The 21,449-nt window shown below is 37.3% G+C and overlaps 1 protein-coding gene across 5 annotated transcripts in view; it reads right to left on the reverse strand.

Annotated features, from left to right (window-relative positions):
* The window catches only part of TBC1D4 (TBC1 domain family member 4), a 188,764-nt gene that overhangs the window by 8,231 nt on the left and 159,084 nt on the right, over nt 1–21,449 (reverse strand). For 3 of the 5 annotated variants that reach the window (XM_047864398.1, XM_047864425.1, XM_047864417.1), the window contains exons 11-16: nt 16,267–16,433; nt 13,862–14,074; nt 10,999–11,157; nt 8,118–8,276; nt 5,467–5,711; nt 970–1,129 (exon numbers count right to left, since the gene is read on the reverse strand). In XM_047864398.1, coding sequence (XP_047720354.1) covers nt 970–1,129; nt 5,467–5,711; nt 8,118–8,276; nt 10,999–11,157; nt 13,862–14,074; nt 16,267–16,433 — 1,103 coding nt within the window. Of the gene's footprint in view, nt 1–969; nt 1,130–5,466; nt 5,712–8,117; nt 8,277–10,998; nt 11,158–13,861; nt 14,075–14,169; nt 15,149–16,266; nt 16,434–21,449 lie in introns of those variants that run through there. The other 2 variants (XM_047864407.1, XM_047864431.1) reach the window with 2 other exon arrangements.

Below are 21,449 nucleotides of genomic sequence, written 5' to 3' on the forward strand. Positions count from 1 at the left end.
TATTTTCGTTGTATTCCATTTTCACTCATTTTTTTTTTTTTTCTGATACTGGTAACAATCTACAATTGGGCCAAATACAATTTGACAAAGAGCTCCGATTTAGCAAAGGCAAAGTTACAAATATCACCATGGATACAAGATAAGCAGAATGTAAAAACTGTAGGAGCTCTTTCTGGGGTCACAGAGGTCCTAAACATCTTTAAGAACAAACTTCTAATAAAGAGTTGTTTTTATTTATTTTTTTATTTGTTTGCTTTTTAAATAATGGATTAGATAAAGATAACTAAAGACTTTTGAATAGATTTAAGGGCCCCCAAAAGATGCATGAACCATGTCATACTCTTTTATCCTTGGTGCCTAACAATGTGATGAAGCAGAAGGAACTCAGTAACTAGCCCCATGCCCTACCGGCCATGTTTAGTGCTGTTACCCTGAGCCACCCAGTCTCAGAGACTGATGCCAGCACTGCACTGGCATGGAAGGAGAGTCACTTAAGCAACAAAACAGGAATTTCAGTTACCCTATTAACAAAATCAGACTGTCATTAGAAATCACACTGATACAAGTTACGTCCATTGACTCAACCAGAAAACATGTTTCTCTCTGTTTTGAATTAGTGTTGAAGGAGATAATGGGGAAGTAAAAACAAAAATAAAAACTGAGCTAAGAAGCATGTGTATAAAAAAATCTGGAAAATGATACATCGTAAGTCCTTAGTTTGGATTAAAAAAAAACTTCTTCACAGTTTACTCAAATACAGGATCCAATTCTTTCCCTTTAATTTCAATTTCATTTAAGACCAATATGATTTCAAACTACTCTCAGAAAAGAGCCAGGCAAATTTATTAAATTCCATTAGCAATTTGCTCTTCTGTATAACACACGATAAAACAATCAGGCACCACACTGGGGAGAGGGATATTCCTTGGATTAATAACATTGTACCATTTGATCATAGGCATCTCTTACCAAAAACTCTGGCTACAAATCCTAGTGGAAACTGAGAGGCAAACAATGTGAGGAACCAGGGGGCAGCATAAAGACTGGGGCTGATTTCATTTTCTTCAAGATGATTGTAGAGATCTCTGTGATAGTCATGAAGGAGCCTGGACAACTGGTACATTTGAATCTAAAGTTAATTTGGAGAAGAAAAATAAAATATTATGCATTTATCTGTGCATAAAATACACTAACTTTAATTTTATTTACCCCACTATTTAATAACAAAGTCACACATATTCAATACATGAAAGTAGTTAGTATTTTATTTTTATTATGTTAAAGTTGATATTAAAGTCCAAGTTCACTTAGCTGAGGTCATAAAGCAAGTCACTGAGAGTCCATCTGAGATGACTACACAGGTTTCTCTATCATATGTTTTTTGGTGTCACATACGTACATGGAAATGGTTGTTTTTCCTCATGTAGGAAGGCACTGCTTTTGGAATTTAATCAGAATTGTCCTGGCTTAGGACTCTCATGGAAGGTCTATTTCAATTTCAGACCAATTCCAGAAAAGCCTCCATTCTAAAGACTCTACATTTAGTTCAGAAGCAAAGTTTGTCTCTGTTTGCTGGGCCCAGCAGCTGAGTTACGATGGAGCTCTGGCTTCGACCCCACCAGGCAACGAGTGCTGCCAGGATGCTGCCTGGCTTAGAATGTTATGGAGGCAGAAGTTTGGGATAGGATTTCTAATATCCAAGGTATTCCAGCAGCATATTTTTTATGAAAAGGGGGATTAAAGCCAAAAGTGCTCTAGTATTAAAAGAAGAAATTATTTCATTCGGTTACTGTTTTATTATTGGTATTTTTAAAAACATTATAAAGGCAGAATTATAGCCTTTAAACTCATATGTCTGTGGTCGCTAAAGGTAAGGCAGTAGCAAATAATCAACAAATTTGTGAAGTGTTTACACTTTATCCACACAGTAACATCCTGAGTAGTGGTTCCTTGATCAGTTATATCCGTTTGACATTTTAGTGTGAAATGTGTATGCTATTTTATTAAGTCTAGCACAACTTCTTTCACTAGACAATATCATCAAAATGTTACCCTCAGGTAGTTAGCTTTATAAAAACGCATCAAAATAACCGATTATATTGTGAATTCAACAGTTGTTTCCAGAGCGCAAAACTAAAAATCAAAGTACTATATATAAATACGGAAAATTATTTGTTTGCTCTTTATCAATTAACACATATCTGTGGAAACTAAGGTCCCACACAAACTAAAAGGACAGAAAGAGCCACAGGAAGTCATAGCTATGAAACACAGAGCTTAGCTGCAGTCAAACATAAAGGTTTACAAGAATGCGATTATTATCTCAGTCGTGTTGAAAAAAATCATAGATTTCCCTGAGGCCATTTATAATTTAGAAACTAGACATCCTATGTTCCATCAATAGAAGAATTAGTATTTTGGCAGCACAAAAATCAAAGAAGTCTAATTAGCAGGATAAAGAGAAAGCATATTGGCAAAAGCATTCTGTTCTTGTTCTGTTAGGATTGTGACACAGAAGCAATACTTCAACGTTATTTTTTTTAAGAACCTTTTTCTTTTCTGCATTCTAAACCAGGAGATCGGAACATTTCTTCCATCAAGGTATATTTACATTAAATTTCTTCTGATAAAAGCAAATAAAAACATAATTCAATCTTCCTTTGAAGGAAACTTTAATAATAAAATGCTATCTGCTAAGAATAAGTAATTCTTCAGTTCTACCATACAGATAACATGGCAACTCTTCCAATGGAAGATTTAGAGTCCGAGGAGGGAGATGTGGAGAGAGATGAGAAAGGTAGAGAAGATGGGGAGAGGGGAGAGCAAAGACGTCAGATAAAAGACACAATGCTTTGACACTCAACACAGAAAACTGCAGCCACAGAACATAAGGAGACAAAGTTAAAAGAGACCTCAACTCCCTCATTTTATGGATAAGGGAACCCAGGCCAAGAACCTGGAGTGTCCACACTCACACTGTGCAGGTAACCAGAAATCCTACCAAGTGATCCATGCCCACTGCTGTTTCCACTTCTGAAAGTTACATTGATTGGATAAAAAAACACTTTCTGCTCCCGAAGGTGGAAAAGTGTTGTACCTCACTTACAGAGCAAAAAGATCTATTCTCCTGGAATAAGGTCCCCAATCTTGCAGGTTCTACAAATGCTACCAAAGATTAAAACATCTTCATTGTCATAATTATGGACATAAAATATTTACTGGCAGTTGCAAGTCATATAAATGTGTTAATCCAATTTACATGAATTCTTATGATACCAAACTGATGATTTTTTTTAATTGAAAACAACTGCATTTCTAAATTGAGAACTACATTTATTTATTTACTTACTTATTTATTTATTAGAAAGAGCCCAAGCGGGGAAGAAGGTCAGAGAGAGGGAGAGAGAAAGAGAGAAGAGGGAGAGAGAGAGAGAGAGGGACAGAGAGAGAGAGGGAGAGAGAGAATCCTAAGCAGGCTCCACACTCAGCACAGAGCCTGATGCTGGGCTTGTTCCCACGACCCTGGAATCATGACCTGAGTGGAAATCAGGTGGCAGAAGTTCAACTGACTGAGCCACCGAGGCACCCCCTGCATCTCTCTTTCCACTCAGGGACCTAAATCAAACACTACTCACAGGTACTTCCCATTCTTTAATATTTTTAATATTAGCTATCCAAACCTATTTCTGGAAATCAGAGCTACTTAATTCGTTACAAGGGCACCAATGCTTACTATCCAGTATTAGATACTTTAGAAATAAAGTAAAAAATAAAACATTCCATTGTCGTTATTTGACTTGTGGCATGTTAACACACCTGTGAATAGTCATCAACTAGGAATCAAGTCACTATATTTATGGATCCTGATAAAGACCCTTTATATGAACTCACATCTGAAAACCCAATGTTAAGAGGGAAACCCTAGCTCCCTAGCAAAAATTTCATCTTAAAAAAGTAAAGAAGGGGTGCTTGGCACCTGGGTGGCTCAGTCGGTTAAGCCTCCGACTTCGGCTCAGGTCATGATTTCACAGTTTGTGGATTTGAGCCCCATGTCGGGCTGTGTGCTGACAGCTCAGAGCCTGGAGTCTGCTTCAGATTCTGTGTCTCCCTCTCTCTCTGCCCCTCCCCTGTTCATACTGTCTCTCTCTCACTCAAAAATGAATAAATGATAAAAAAAATTTTTTTAAAGAAAATGAATCGCTTCCTCTCCATTGATCCTCTCAAGAAAATACCATTTACTGTAACATTCACAAGGTGAAAACCGAGTCCTTTTTTGCCTGTAGAATGGTAACTAAAATATTAAATGTAAAAACTGATCCTTAGGAACCAGGAAAAGAATATATTTTAAAAGCATTTTTAAAATATTTCACTTCTTATCTACAGCATGATATTATGACTAACAGATCTTGCCTACCTCATTTCAAAGGAGGAGAACTCTGACATTCCTCTCTTGAAAGTCTTCTTTTATATTTTTACTACTAAAAGCTTTAAATTGAAAGGTAGTGGCGGTTGGTGATATATCTATAGATAAAATTTAAACTGCTTGTTAGAAACCAATACACTAAGGAAAGGGGAATTTTAACTAGAAAGGAGAAATGTGTAGACAGGGAGTCCGAAATAGGTTGAAGACCGCAGTGGGAGTGAGTACCCCGCTAAAAAGGACTAAAACATCTTAATGGTGCTTCTTCAGTGCATGCTAAGAAAAGCGGACCGAAAACTACCACTGACTTTGGGCACCTTTTCCTCTAGAAGGACCTATCTGACATAAAGATAAAGGAGGAGAGACATGGTAAGTTCAAGAAGAACCATGACACAGATATGTGCCGCTGATGCACTCACAGTAAAAGAATAAGGACATATTTTTAGATTAAAAAAAAAAAAGATTTGATTCTATTCAATTGACAGGTTGAGGAAAAGTGAATAAAGAAGACTTGATTCTTTCTCTATTTCCACTTGCAGACTTAGGGGAGAGAGACTTAAGTACCCACTACTTTTCTAGAATTGCTCATTTATTCACTTCAGGAACTTTATGGAAGAGTTTTCTGCATATAGATGTCCTACTCTTACAGGTTTAGCAAAAGTACAAATCCCACATACTAAAACGTCAAAAGAAGTCTCTACGTTTATACTAATTCCAAGACAATGGGCCCAAATTTCTTTCAGTCTTTTCTAAAATTTGTTTTACTGTTTATTTATTTTTGAGAGAAAGAGAGAGAGGGAGAGTGCGAGTGGGGGAGGGGTAAAGAGAGAGACACACACAGAATCTGAAGCAGGCTCCAGGCTCCAAGATGTCAGCACAGAACCCGACCTGGGGTTCAAACCCCTGAATCACAAGATCATGGACTGAGCCGAAGTCAGACGCTTAACTGAGCCACCCAGGCATTCCCAAATTTCTTTACATCTTAACTGTAATGTAGAAGAGGGCTAATGCTACGATTTCTGGTAACAGCTTCCCATGTGCCTCACCTGCAGCGACATCATGTCAGGTCTGTACTGTTTGCGGAAGCCCTGGTCATACATGAGGAATTTCAGCATCTCAAAGGCTTGCTCTTCGCTCATGTGCAGAAGCAGGACTCCAGCCACAAAGCTGATCCCCTGACAGTAACCCACTTCTTTGTCCAGCAATGAGTAGGCTTTCAAGAGGTTAAAGAGTGAGAGCTGCCCTGCCCCAAGCTGTGCTGAAAAATAAGGGTGAGTAGGAAATGTCCTTCCTGCAGAGGAAGAGAAAAGAAATATTTTTGAGATATCCTGAGCTTTGGAGATAAAAGTGAAATTGCAATGCAGTGATTTTCAGGAAATAAACATTCTTTTCTGAACCAGTGAGAGCTGTGTGGAATACCCATCTAACTAAAACTCTCCAGCAAGTCCTAGGTCCTACCTGCCAGACCACCACCCCATCTCTACACATACAAAAGTGAAGAAAACATTTGATGCTAAAATAGCACTTCTTTCTAGAAAACAACAATAACAAAATTCACAAACAAATCATGGACATGTCCAGGAGAGATCCCAGGAAAACAGAATACAAAATCTATTCTGGCTATAAATGAAGGCAAATTCCAAGTTCACATAAAGACTACCCTCCGAGTAAAATCAGAATTCTATCAAAGTTATCACATTATTTAAAAGGAAATTTTAGTAGCGCCTAAACAGAATTAGTCCTGCTTTTCCTGTATGTAATATGACACTGGAGGAGCTTTTTGAGGTCATTTTGTTTTACATTCAATCTATTGTTCAGGAAATACTTCTTTTTTTCAAATATCCTTTGCTCTCTGTTTCTTAAACCACCTCCATGAGCCATACAGACCTCTTTTCTTTTTTCAAAATAGCCAAAAAGCAAGTAAAGCAAAGGGCCAAGCTGATTTCAAATAAATTCCCCTCTAAAATTCACCTCTGAGGATAAAATTACCATAGAGATACCCAACAAGCAAACAAAATCAGTTCTGGATCACTGAAAAGCTGGTACTAAACACTGAAACCCACCCATCTTCATCACCAAGGCTGTAGACACTGGCATGGGACTTTTCTTATGCCCAAAAATGAAGGGGAGATCAGTTTCCTTGCAAAGTGACTACTCATGTCAGTGAGAACTTATAATGCCAGATTTTTAAATGTTTTCCACCACATATGCTTAAAAGTGATCTTGTTTCCCTCCTCCCCCCAGGAACTGATAAGATTAATTTCTGCAGAGCAAGGGGAACATATGAGAAAATAACAAGAACACACTGAGGAAACACAGATGGCTACAAGTAGAGTTAAATAAACAGTTTTTTAATCATCATTTTACTTTATTACTTAAATTTTTTGCTGAAGAAAACTATAAATGTACTCTCTACCCAAGACATTAATTCTAGCTTCATTTTTTTTCTGACCAGCCTTGCCTTATAATCTAATCGCATCATCTCCTTCTCTTTATTAGGATATCTTCATTAGCCCTAAATGAACCATCCCCATTTCTAGTCTGGTCATCAATTTCTCGTCACAGAACCACAGATCTGTGGGGATCCACAGGAATTGCCTAGTTCAAGGTCCTCATTTAAATGAAAGGACTGAGTCTCAGAAGCAAAATAATTTGCCTAAAACCACAGTTTAGTGGTAGAATCAGACAAGAACTGAAGTCTTTAGCTTCTCTGTAAAATTCCCCATTACAAAAAAATATTAAATCAAAAAATACTAACTGAGTTGGGTCCTTTCCCAACAAAAGCTGTTTATCATCCAAAAGGAAGAGATCAAAACTAGGTTTTGGCCAGTGATTTTTATATGCCCTAATATAAGGGGACCCCAAATATAAGGTAAACCCTTATTTTCCCAAATGGGCTCAAGTAACATATCTGGCCACTTTAAATATACCACCTTTCAGGGATACAGATAAAAAAGTCAAATGCCAATGCACAATATTTAATCCAACTAATCAGACATTTTTAAATAATAAAATATATATTATAAAATGATAAATTAGAGAAAAACTAGAGACAATGTAATTTTAAAAATCATACCTTTTTTTACTTTCCATTAGTTATTTGAAATACAGACTTTAAAAAGATAGCTTTATGACGCTATCACTGGAAATTCTCCCCAGTCACAAGTAGCCATTCATATAATATTAGGACAGCTCATTTTTCTTTCATCCTATAGGGATGTATTCATGATTCCACAGCATAACCACTTATTGTGCTGCTTTTTTAAAGTGATATTCAAAGGCCTGTTTAAATTTTAACCTATTCTATCCTATTTTAAAACCAGTGTTGATTGAGAAAATAAATGCCTAACCCAAACAAAAGTCAGTTTTTCAAAATACAGGAATTGAAAGTCTCTGATAATATGACCTTTATAATGATTCAAATATAAGATAACACCCTTTTTCGGGGGCAAAGTCTGGGGATGAAAACTTCATTTTGTATTCAGGCATTTATGGTATTTTCAACCAGACATGAAGTCAATTGCCCTCAAGAAAGGGGAAAGTCGGCAGCTCTGTATAATTCAATAGGTCCTCTTTAGCAACACCAAAACCAAAACAAAACACAAACTACCACAAAACCCCAAGCAAAACCCCCCGAAATACTCAGGAAAGGGACGTATCGTTTGCTTTTGTACAATAATCAATATGACACACATACCCAAATCCACAAGAATGGCATGCTGCTGAGCAGTGAGCTGCTTTAAAAGTTCCTTATAGGAAACATCAGGAGGCTGTTGTTTATTGGGCAATCTGTGCCTGAGACGGTATTGTAAAGCTAGGAACTGCCAAATTTCTCCTCGTCGACTTTTTGGAACACCTACGAAGATAAAAGGCAAGGTCTTAATCTCTGGAATGAAGTTGCTAAACGACTGATGAACTATGTAATGCATGAAAACAGGCAGCTGTAAGGTCCTGTGTGCCACCCTCCCTCCCATCATACAGTATGATGTGCTGAGAGAGCATATTTTGATCCTGAAGCTGCTGATATCTTGCAAAAGATATCCTGAAGTTTAATCCTGAAGCTGCTGATATCTTGCAAAAGAAAACCCTCAAGTATCAATAATAAAGGCAATGCTGGGGCGCCTGGGTGGCTCAGTCGGTTAAGCGGTTAAGCGGCTCAGGTCATGATCTCACGGTTCCTGGGCTTGAGCTCTACGTCGGGATCTGTGCTGACAGCTCAAAGCCCAGAGCCTGCTTCAGATTCTGTGTCCCTCTCTCTCTGCCCCTCCCAAGCTCGAGCTCTGTCCTTGTTTGTCTCTCAAAAATAAATAAATGTTAAAAAAAAATAATAACGAAGGCAATGTTAACATCAGCCAACACTGATTGGGCACCTAATACAACATTCCATCAATGGTGCATTGCCACTCAGCATTGTACCTGTGCTCAGAAAACAACCAAATGAGGCAGGTGATTACTATTATCCCCACTTTCCAGATGGTGAAGCTGAGGAAGAAAGAAGCAAAGAACTTGCCCAAGTTCACACAGCTTGTAAGTGGAAGTTTAGGATTAGAACTCTCCAAGTCTGGCTTCAGAGGCCAAATTCTGAAACCGTGAAATGTATCCCTGCCTATTCCCACCTTTTATTTGGTTTAAAGCTAGTAATAAATGCCAGTACTTATAAATTCTAAGCACTTGACATTATTAAGTCTCTGTATAAGGCAAACCAAGAATATACGTTGCTACTTACACATCTGTAGGATGAATGAATGAATGACCACATGTAAAATGTCATTTGGGGGTAACTTTCATTAGCCCACTAAATGAATCTCTGATAATATGAGTGGGCTGTTTTATTATCCGTCCAACAACAATTTTGCAAGAAGGCAATTCACTTCAGCTAAACAAGTCATCTGTTGAACATCTAACACATAGCAAAGTATAGAGAATGGCACTGAGGATACTTCCTCCCTGGGAGATGAATAAATCCATTCTTGGGAATTAGTCTCATTCATTCATTCATCCATGTATTCATTCAGTAAATAACTTGTGCAAGATCCTTTTTAGGTGCTAGGTATGCAGTGGCGGGGTGAGAAAAACATTAAGCAAATATATGCCTAAATACAAAATTACAATTATGATAAGCACCATTAAGGAAAAGAATCGTGAGAAAAAATAATGAAGCAAAATGAATTGATTTTGGTGGAAGAGAGGGATTTCTGAGGAAATGGTATTTGAACTGAGATCAAAAAGATAATAGGATTTTCCAAGCTGGGAGTGTGGGCAGCAATCCCTTCAGGAAGAGAAACGTTTGAATGCCCTCAGAAAGGCAAGGAATGGGGTGAGAAAGGAAGAGGAGGAGGAGGGGTGAAAAGAAAAGGATGATGGGAAATAGGCAGCAGGTGGAGAGGTAAGGATGAGAGGTTAGGGAAAACTGGAACATTCCATGCAAGAAACAGCCTGGGACATATACTGGGACCCAGTGTAGTTCAACCTCTCTGGAACACATGATACAGGGAGGGAGGAAGCAGAACATGAGATCAGAGATGAAGGAGGCAGAGATTATGGTGGGCCCTGGGCAGAGTGCTCAGAGGTTGAAACTGTATCCTATAAGAAATGGGAAGCTGAGCACCCCTAAAAATCTTTAAAACTCATACCAAAGAATAGTGTGATCAACAACCACACACATTCTATTACCCACTATTCTGTCTCACAAATAATGCAATCAATGAAAATGTTTAGGACTTCCATATCTTCAAGGAAAAAAAACCAATAAATGTAGCATCTTACAAAATTAATCTCAACTTCATTTAAACTTAACTATGCAACAGTTTCACACATTAATCATAAGCTTTTAAAACAAGATTCATTAACAGATATCTTTGGATATTCTTGGATTTTTATTTTGCACTCAGCTTATATAGGTCATGAGATCCTCATTTTAATAGCTGGGTCACAGAAATGCACCTCAAATATTCACATGCTAAGCAGTTTTAATTTTAAATTTAAGATGTTTAACTATCAGCCATTTTATGTGACAGAGTAGCAATGCAGTATAATGGCCAAATAAAAGCAATTTTTCCAAAATAAAGGAATATATACATGGAAGGAAAACTGATTGATGAATAAAAACATAAATCTGTTTACATGCACACATACATGTAGGTGAATATACATATACATATAAACATTTCTGACTAAATGATGGAAATGAGTCTAGTTTGTAAGTCTAAATTATTTTTATGGATATGATCCAAGGTCTCTACCCATGCATTCACTCCTTTCTTGATAAACAACAAAGACAGCTGAGAACAGCTGGTTGAAGAAGACAGGAAAACCTATAGAAAAGGTGTCTGCTAACTCCTCAGGGACCATCTCTCTATTAGCACTGTTTTCTTCCCAACAAAGTCACTGACTGCAGTCAAAGCAAATTACTTCCCTTTTTTTATAGGCAAAGCACAAGGACAAAATTATGCCTGAGCTACACAATCAAAAAATCTCTAAAGATTTTCTCTAAAAAAGATGATTAACGATGATCCACCTGAAACTAATGTAACATTGTGTGTCAATATTACTCAAATTAAAAAGGCAATCCAGAATACCTTCTTTAAGACAAATATGAATGTCTTCCATATCGCTTCTGATTTTAGCTCTGCAGTTCAACAACTTCTTATCCCAGGTTAGTAAGACCTCCTTCTGACATACACCAACTTCTTCATAGTCCAGTTTAACTTTTCTGGACTGGAGTTCATCTCTGCTTGCTAAGAAAAACAAAAGAATTTATGTAAAACTGATGTGTTCCTAGAACACAGAATTTTAAACATTTTGTTGTATTTGTAAAATCATACCAAATGATTTTTAGGAATCAACCACTAACATGTAGTCACAAAGTAAACTTAAAAAAAGTGAGGATATATGAAAGGTTCCCAAACGGAGTCATATCACGTAAAAAAGTATCAGGAATAACTTTCTAAGGAGGTTTTACTCTGTATCTTACAGATGGGAGCTCTACTAAGCATAAAAAACTAAGCATGTTCCCTACTCTGTAAGTTTCAATTTTTTTTTTGACAAATGTGATAGCCTCAGATGTGACAACTTGCATCATTTTCAACACCAATGATATTTTATATATGACCTATATGAGAAAACAATACCTCGTGCTAACCTTGATTAGAGAAATACTGACCATGGTAACCCAATACATTTTTATAATTATTCCCAGAGTTACCAATACTTCTTTTAAAAATGTTAAGTCATGTGCCTCTGTGTTCATTTTTTTCTTAAAGAAAAAAATTCATTTTATTGAAATTAACACTACTTCTGTTTTTTTAAAAATAGTACAGAATTCTCTCTTGTTTGATGGTCTAAAATATAAGCCCAGAGCTCATTAAAGAAAGGCCTATAAAAGCAACTACTAACTTGATGTGTTCTTTATCTTGAATACTTGATTCCAAAAGAGTAAAGGAAGAAAAAACATTTAGCTATTTTTTTTTCTCTTTCATTAGGATCACATTGAACAGGAGTCTCACAGATTAATGTGTACTCATTCAAGCTCACAGTGCTCAACCCCTTACCTTCTGCAACACAAATCTTTGTCATGCATCCAAAGTCCTCGACAGCACAAAAAACAACAGCAGAATGAGTATTACCCTTTACTTAGTGTGTTTGAAACCATTCCAAAGAATTTAAATATCTTATAATACAGTTATTCAAATAAAGAGTAAAAGTTTCTACTGAAAGTCCAGATATAACCAAACTTTCACTATGAAAATACTCCTGGATACCACTAGATGGCCTACCTCTTGGATACCACTAAACTCACAGAGAGGAGCTTTGCTTCTCAATACTTGCTTTATATTTCTCTATGGTAATCAAATTTTTTTGAAGAAGTGGGTTCATTAAAGCTAATAATTAATATAATCCTATATGTTACTTTACTAACTATTTTTTAGAATGAAAAAAAGCATATTTCCTTTTTTTCCCCCTGCAACGTTCTCTAGATCTTTATTCATTTAAGAGAATAATCAAGAGCTATGTGCCAGCTTCAGGCCCTGAGGATAAAATGCTGATTAAGAACAGTCAACATCTGCCCTCACCTGGTTAACTAGGCAAAAAATAAAGAACCATCAATAAATAATTATCCATTGACTAGAATTTTAATAAGCTCAACTATTTTTTGTCTCTGTTACTTAAATACAGAAAAAAAAGAACTCATAAAGGTTTCTGACCATATCTGCTAAATGTTACCTCCTCTCTTACCCTGAATATGAATTGAATTTCCCTCAAAATCTATAATAGCCTGGGTGGGCATACCATTTATCACATCAAACTTTTAAAAGCTGTACCAATAACAATCAATTGGGTTTTTAATTTTAAAGAAAAAAAAAAAAGATTTACTTCCTAGGATATTTAAAACTTTACGCACTTCCAGTCTGCCAAGAAAACAGCAATAAAGGAAATTACTCCCTTGCAAACTAAATATTGTTCAATTTAAAAACAGAATTGAGTATTAGGTGTAGTAAGAGGAATCTTAAGATAGGTGATGAGCATAGAAATGTGAATACCTGTTCTTAAAAAAGCATTTTGGAAGACAACACAATAAAAGCAAGCCAGAGAAAAACCTAAATTGTACATTTTCCTATAATCTTGTAAATCAAAGGACCCACTTAAGCTAAATCGTTCATTTTACACATGTGAAAAACAAGGCCCTTTTAGGTTAAGTGCACTGCCAAACATAGTAACATTAATACATTTTTTGAGTTTTGGTCCTGTCTGCACATCTCCTTATGTGTGGTTCATAAGGAGGTAAATAACATCATTCTTTCGAAGTCTGGAAAACACATTCTAAAACACTTATTCATAAACTAAGCAATAAAGCACCAGTAATACCACAGAAGCTATTGTAAATTATCCAATTATAAATTTAATGATTTGAATATGATTTTTTAAGTAGAAAGTATACAAAGCAATAACAAAAATTAGGAACTTTGATTTGATAACAGGTAATTAGATAGTTGAACTGGGTACAATACAAATAGAATTTATTTGAAATAGGCACATTTCCCTTATTATAAATGCAATTAGCCTAAAAGGTGAAAATCAATTCCAAAAAGAATTTTTGAAATATTTTTCATGTTTAAGTGTTTTTTTTAAGTAATGCACAATAATATTAGACTTTCAGTCACATCAAATACATGGATGCCACACTATGTACATTTTCTGTTACCCAAATACACTCTAAAGGTGTCTGATGTTTTAACCATTAAACAAAAATGCAAATATTTTAAGCTGCACATTCCCATGTCATTGCAACCTCAGAAAATAAAATGAAACAATTATAATCAGTAAAATCCTAGTCAAAGTGCATTTATACTCCTTGACTGAGTGTGGGGAAGACGGGGGTGGTTTTAACCTAAAGCTTTCAATTATAGTATCATATCATTTAGCCCTGATTGAATGGCTAACCTTCAAGTTTCTGGTTTTCTTTCTCCATTCGAAGCAACAAGATTTGTTGATGTATCGCTTTTCTCCACAAACTCCTCAGTTCTTCTGACTTCTTTCTTTCTTCAGCCTTCTCCGGGTCATCATCTTCACCAGACATGAATATAACCAGGGGTTCCTCCTCCATGGTTGGAGCAAGAGGGGACAGTGGCAGCAGCTCGTTCCTGTCCAGTCCATCTGCAGAGAAGAAAACAGTGAGAGGCATTCCTAAGCAGTAACCCAGACTACGGAAGCTTTCTCTAGAATTGATGTTCTCTCATCCTATCTTCCACCTTTAAAGCTTTTCACAGGGCCACTTTCCCAGTAACTGCATTTCTGGAACTAACAGCTTAAGTAAATTCACTAAACTAAATTCCCCTGCCAGATTTCCCTCTAGAGTTGAAACGAAAGCACATGTAATTTCTCTACTTCTTCTTTCTGCACACAATGACCTATAAGATAGGTGCTCTAAGATGAACTGGCAATCCCCAGAGCCCAACACTTCTGCAATTTATCTTTGTACATTCTCTGATTGTGCAAAACAAAAAGGTTACGTGAGTAGGTAATAGTGATCTCCTAAGGTCTCCATCTACCATCAGACACAGTCAAGAGAATAGCAGCTGAACAACGTGGGGCCTGTCTTGGCTCAGCACCTCTGCTCACTCCTGCAACATTCTCTTACCCAATTCCTGGAGCTCGCTCTCTCCCTCTGTTCCAGGCCATTCTTTGCACCTTTGCCAATTAGTTTCCTATTAACAAACATGACTATGTCTCTTAAAATATTTCAACAGTTGCTTATGCCCCAAAGCACAAAGTCCAAACTACTGCAAACAGCATATGGACAGCTTCAGACTCCTGCCTCGTGTAAACTTCCCAACCTGTGTTTCCATCTCCCATCCTCTGCTCCTGTCATGCTGAATTTCTTCCCTAACCTGCAAAGTTCTTTCCGATGATGTCAGAGTTTTGCTAGTTTCACTTCCTAAAACATGCTTCTCCCAGCAATGAGTTTAAATGTAAATATCCAACATTCCTGTGAAGCTTTCTCTGGCCACCCTAGGCAGAGTTAATTTTTTCTCTAGTAATGTCAGTTTCTTATTTCTTTACTAACTGACCTCTGCCCTTACCCTTATTATTTATTTCCTTAATAAATAATTTTAAAAATTTTACTCAAGAGCTCCTTTTCTAACTTCTTGAATTAAATACTTAGGTATATTTGAGTTTTGTCTTTCCTGATTTTAAAAATGCCCTTTAGGGGCGCCTGGGTGGCGCAGTCGGTTAAGCGTCCGACTTCAGCCAGGTCACGATCTCGCGGTCCGGGAGTTCGAGCCCCGCGTCGGGCTCTGGGCTGATGGCTCAGAGCCTGGAGCCTGTTTCCGATTCTGTGTCTCCCTCTCTCTCTGCCCCTCCCCCGTTCATGCTCTGTCTCTCTCTGTCCCCAAAAAAATAAATAAACGTTGAAAAAAAATTAAAAAAAAAAATTCCCTTTAAATACAACTCAATGTTGATGTGTAGGGCTCTGAACATATTTTCTTCCTTCTAGTTTCTAGTAGTTTTCAGTTTCCAAACACATGAAACATTTTAGTTGTCTTCTAATTCTTGATTCCTTTTTTTTTTTGCACTGTAATCAGAGATTATGTGATTGTTTCATTAAAATAATGCCTTTGTGGCCAAGTACACAATTTTTTGGAATGTTCCATGTGCACTAAAAATGAATGAACTTTGCCTATGGGGGAGCAAGGTTCTGTATAAATATTAGATCAAGCTTGTTAAATTATATTTCTCAAATATTAACTATATATACCCTCCTTGTATTTAATTTTTAGAGAAAAATATATTAAAATCTCCCATGAGAGCTACTGATGTATTTCTTCCCAACATTCTGTGAACTTCTATTTTCTAACTTTCAAGGCTATATAATTACGCATGTTGGCATAATTGATCATCATTTTTGTATCTCTGTTTATTGTTATAATTTACTTTGCCCCTTTGGTTGTCTTTGCTTTAATTTCTAACAGGTCTCATATCTTTTGGTTGATATTTGTCTACTGTCTCTGTATCCATTTCTTAATCATTCAACATTTTGATGTCACTTTGTTTTATGAGTGACCCTTGTAAAGGAGTAGGTTACTTTTCTAATAATAAAAAAAAAAAAAAGTATGCTTTTCTAGCAGTATCTTAGTGCCCAGTTTGGGGAGTTCACTCATTCACTCATCAAGCATTTACTGAATGTCTACTACGTTCTAACGATAGCTGAGAAGTTCACCACCATGTCATATATGGAAACAGAAGTTATTTCTCCACTGAAATCACTCAAATCTCTTTGTACCCAAAGCACTGCATTCCATTCCCTAGTTTATGATACCGGTAAGGAGTAATTCTTTAGTGTGTACCACACAGACCCTGCTGCATTGCTGAGGGAGATTTGTTCATGGGAGAAGCAACCCTGAGGAAAATGCGCTGCCTCCAGGAGATTCGACGAGGGGTGACGGGAGTTCCTCCAGCGTTTAGGGACTCATTGCTGCAAGTAGACGAGGTCCTTTTTCTCCCCTCTCCATCACTGTGGAAAGCAAATAAATAAGTAACTTGTAAGGAGAAATGCACAGCACGGTTCTTCACAACCACACGGTAGCACAAGCCATTCACAAGTCCTGCCATGGGCAAGCACAAGCCTCAGGCAACAAAGAGCGATGCATCACTAGGCACACTGGTCACCCAGGCCACAGCAGCCTGGGGAAAATGCAATCCAAGCCACAGCCCAGGCATGAGGAGCTCACCTGTTTCTACTCATTCCATAGTAGCCAACCATTTCAAGTCCTAACCCGAGGAAAAGATGAACGTATACAGAGGCACAGAGGCTGCTTAAGTAAGGAACTCGTGCTTTACTAAAAAATTAAAAGTGCATTCTAAACAATGTAAATGTTCTGTAAGAGGCTCAAAAAGAGCCTTCCTTATACTCTTACAGAATAGACTGATAAAGATAGCTTCTCATTGCCTGTGACTGTTGAGATCTGTCTACAAGTTGCTAGCCACCAATATGTGGATCATGGCAGAAAGTAACCCGAATAAAGGAGGAATGCTTAACCTTGGGATTATTATTAGGTAATATATTAAGAAAAGAACTGTGATCAATAAGACTGGCTAGGTTAAGATAAAAAATATTCAACATCTCTCTATAGGAGGATTTCACAGAGAGTGTAATATACTGGTATGCACTATGACTTTCCGAAGAGTGAAGTAATGTATAGATATGCCCTAATCTATTTCAATCATTTGACCCCATAATCACCTTCCCCAATTTTGGAGGCAGGGAGGGGGCTTTGGGCATGTGACAGCTTTATACATTAGTGCTTTGTGAAACGAACATGTGGAAATGTGGGTCTGCTCTAAAACTTTCATTTCCTAGGAAAGAACATTCTAAGTCATGCTAGGCCTATCTGCAATAAAAGGTCATCCTGACTCAAACTCACTTCTGAGACGAATCACTTTAGCAGCTGGAATGTCATGCAATAATTGCTACAGTTAGTGGTGGTAACAGTACATTTCAAAGTCTCTGGGCTTTCCGGAAAAAAATGATGAAGGTAACAGTATTTATGGCTAGTGACACCAACAAGTGAAGATCCAGGACTTTTAATGGAGTCCAAAAGAGTCAATGCTGAAGTCAGAAAGGAAATGTAGCTAGAAAATCCACCACCTGCCTCAGTGGTACTGAGGCCACCAAGAAGAGAGCAATTCAGCACCTGCTTATCATATTTTTATTTATGTACCCATGGTCATCAGGTAATTCCGTTATCTCTAATCTTGACCTATCTTCCTGGAATGATTACTTCTAGATTAGCTAAACTAAGGTTAAGAAAAAGACATGCCTTCAGCTGTTGCACAGTTGGCAGTGTGATAGATTAGGATACTTCAGAAAGCAACAACACATATATCTCAATACAGTCAACCCCCCTTTGTTAGATAAAATTACAACCCTAATATGTGTCCATGGTTCAAAACTCCTTGTAAAACTGAATAAATATGTTCACCTTTACTTCCGCTTTGGAAAGTATTAACTCAAGTATTTCCCTTTTAGAAACTGTGATTCAAATGTTCTGCAAATAATAGTTATATCCTGATAAACACTCTTGAAGTACTCTGTATCTTCACTTTGGTAACACTATCTCATGAGCAGTTATTTGCTAAATGCCCAGGTAATGGACGTCTTTCTAGCTTCTGGTATAATAACCGGCAAACAATAGCAAACATTAACTCAGAAGGTTAAATGAAATGGACAAAAAAATCATATGGGCTAGGCTAACATGTCAGGAATAACTAAAAGAACACCTTTTTAAAACCTATGTTGGTAGCATGACTTTTACGTCCTTTTTGGCAAAAAGCTCTAACAGGTCTGTTTCCCGAAAAGTACAGACCGGGCTGTTGATGGCACTGGTAGGTACTGACAACAGCAGCAGTGTTAGTAAACAGCGTAAGGCATTGTTTTTCCGAGTAAGTGCTGTTCCTGTCCTTCATAAAGGCGTCAAAATTTATAATTTAAGCCTAGAAAACTAAGTGAAAGACTTCTGTAAATTATCTATTTCAATGCCTCATGGGGTAAGTGTTCAATAATTCCTCTTGACTATTTAGCAGCTCTGACAAACAAAACTACAATAAACTAACCTGAAGGATTCTGAAACTTTTATATTTTGATGGTGGAATTAAACTATCTTTTAAAAATCAGACTTGGGGCACACAGGTGGCTCAGTCAGTTAGGCATCCAACTTCAACTCAGGTCATGAACTCACAGTCCGTGGGTTCAAGCCCTGCGGTGGGGCTGACAGTACAGAGCCTGCTTCGGATTCTGTGTCTCCCTCTCTCTCTGCCCCTCCCCTGCTCATGCTCTGTCTCTGTCCCTCTCTCTCAAAAATAAATAAACATTAAATGTTTTTTTTAAATCAAGTTCCAATTCGCCATCAATGACATGTCGAATGTCTAGATAGTACTAAAAATAAAACTTAAAGTACTCCTAACAATTTCATTATTGTGTCTAAAATATGTGCTTTTGGGGGATTATAAAACAGGTCCATAAAGTACCTTCACATTAGCCTGCTACATATTTGAAAGTTTCATAACATCTAAAATTTTATATCCTATAATCTAAATAAATTGCCAAGTGACACATTTTCTTCCTATGTCTGGAATCAAATGGTCAGAATTGATAAGCCAAAAATTAGCAGTCAGATATAAGATAATAATATACTGAAAAGCACTTACATAACAGACCACTGACCCCTTTATCTTGGTACTAAAAAAGGACATCCTTAAAAAGCTGGTTGGTGGCTGAGATAAGGAAAAGGCTGCCCTGCTTCATTTCATTCCAGAAGCCATGTACCCAGAAGTCTGAGTCCAGATAAGGGCTCCAGCAGTCAGTGCATATATGCAACTTCCCACAGCTTGCCCTTTGATTTACCTACCATTGGTCAGCAATCTGACATTCCTACGGTGGTAACTGCATTGTCCTAATATTTAGCATTTTACAAGTAGGAACTCATTTTATCCTCACAGCAACCTTATGTAGGTGTTATTTCTATTTCCACTTTTAGTGAGAAAACTTTCTCTGGGTTGAAAAAGTCTAAGCAACTTGCCCACAGTTCCACAGATAATAAATGGAGAAGCCAGAATTCAAATCCAGGTGGTCCAGGATCCCAACAAAGGCACTACACTTCATCATGCCAATGGAAATCCTCTCCTCCTTAGTTCAGACAAAGCACTACTGGACCATAAAACTAAACCTGTCAGTATCCCCAGTGCCATGTGTATTTCTGGTGGGGAAAAAAAAAAAAGTCAGTCTCTAACTGGCTTTAAGTCTTATGGTCAGTATTCCTCTTTCCATTTTTTAATGGCACAAAGTCATTTATTTCAGCAGAGAAATAACTTCAAAGTACTAAGTGTTCACTTATGTACATGTCTCACTTCTTCTTTGCTTTTGAAAGAACTCCATTCCAAAATGCAACTATTTCTTTAAATGGAAGGATCAAAAACAAAACACATTAATATGGTGGACTATACATATATTGTATTATCTTTACATTTTTTAAAATGATAAAACAAATCAGAACCATTTCCTTATTTTTCCATGGTCTTTTCCCTCCTTCTTTTGCATTTTGGAATGTCAACATGTATATTATAAAATTGCTTCCAAAGTGACATATTCAGGAAAAGTATTTTGTGCCAGAATTACCTCTATTGAAAATTTATGAAATTAAAAAACGAATAACTAGGAAGGAAATACAATGTGGTGAATTCCCAATTATTTTTATATTGGTGTATTCTATATATATTTCCTATTACCAGTCACCAGTTAATTAACAACCACAATCCAAAAGGCACAAATGAGAGCTTTATAAGAAGAGAAAATATTCTATCATATTCTGTACGCTGGGAGGCACTTCCAAGTCCTTCTGGACACAGCATCAAATCCAAAGCTATGGATATGATATGAATGCTCCCACAAAGCTCCAAGATAACTTTTTAATACATCTTTGGCCAAGCAGTTAGAACCTTTACCACCCTGACTTTTTATTTTTTTTTCAACGTTTATTTATTTTTGGGACAGAGAGAGACAGAGCATGAACAGGGGAGGGGCAGAGAGAGAGGGAGACACAGAATCGGAAACAGGCTCCAGGCTCCGAGCCATCAGCCCAGAGCCTGACGCGGGGCTCGAACTCACGGACCGCGAGATCGTGACCTGGCTGAAGTCGGACGCTTAACCGACTGTGCCACCCAGGCGCCCCAACCACCCTGACTTTTTAAATTAACATTATACTTCTTGTGTTAACACAGAATTTTTAATGGATACTTGTCTGCTTTAGTAACAATTAATTTGCTGGATATTGTAAAAAAATGGAGGTGTTTTAGTGATCACTCATAGGGACTCAATGTTAAGGTTGCAGTCATGTTTTATTCCACCTCCCCCCACCCCCACCACCAGGCAGCATAGATACATTGTTCACAAAGCTAATATGTGGAATTTAAGAAACAACAAAAGTGAATACAGGGTAAGGGGCAGGGCGGGGGGGGGGAGAGGAGAGAGGGAACAAACCACAGGAGACTCTTCGCTATAGAGAACAAATTGAGGGTTGATGGAGGGAGGTAGTTGGGTGATGAGTATTAAGGAGGGCACTTGTGATGAGCACTGGGTGTTGTATATAAATGCTGAATCACTGAATTATGCTCCTGAAACCAATATTGCAGTGTATGTTAACAAAATAAAACTAAAAAACAAAAACAAAAAAAACCCCCAAAAGGTGTTTTTCTGCTTAGCAGCAAACTGCCCCTCATCCTCCAGCCCCTGGGCACCCACCTAAAACGAGTAGCATCATAAAGGCCAAATAAATGACTAATACTGATTAAAGCTATATCTAAATCACAATGTTTTACAATTCAAGATAGAAACAAGACTTGATTAATGTGATATAGCACCTATTTCACAGAAATCTGAAAAAGTGTTCTCTTTGTAAATGCCTCAGGAAAGACTCGTGGAACAACATAGTGATGAAACTTAAGCTTTTCCCACAGGATCCAAAGTATAATTTAC

Source organism: Prionailurus viverrinus, chromosome A1, assembly GCF_022837055.1.
Source record: "Prionailurus viverrinus isolate Anna chromosome A1, UM_Priviv_1.0, whole genome shotgun sequence".
Taxonomy (NCBI): domain Eukaryota; kingdom Metazoa; phylum Chordata; class Mammalia; order Carnivora; family Felidae; genus Prionailurus; species Prionailurus viverrinus.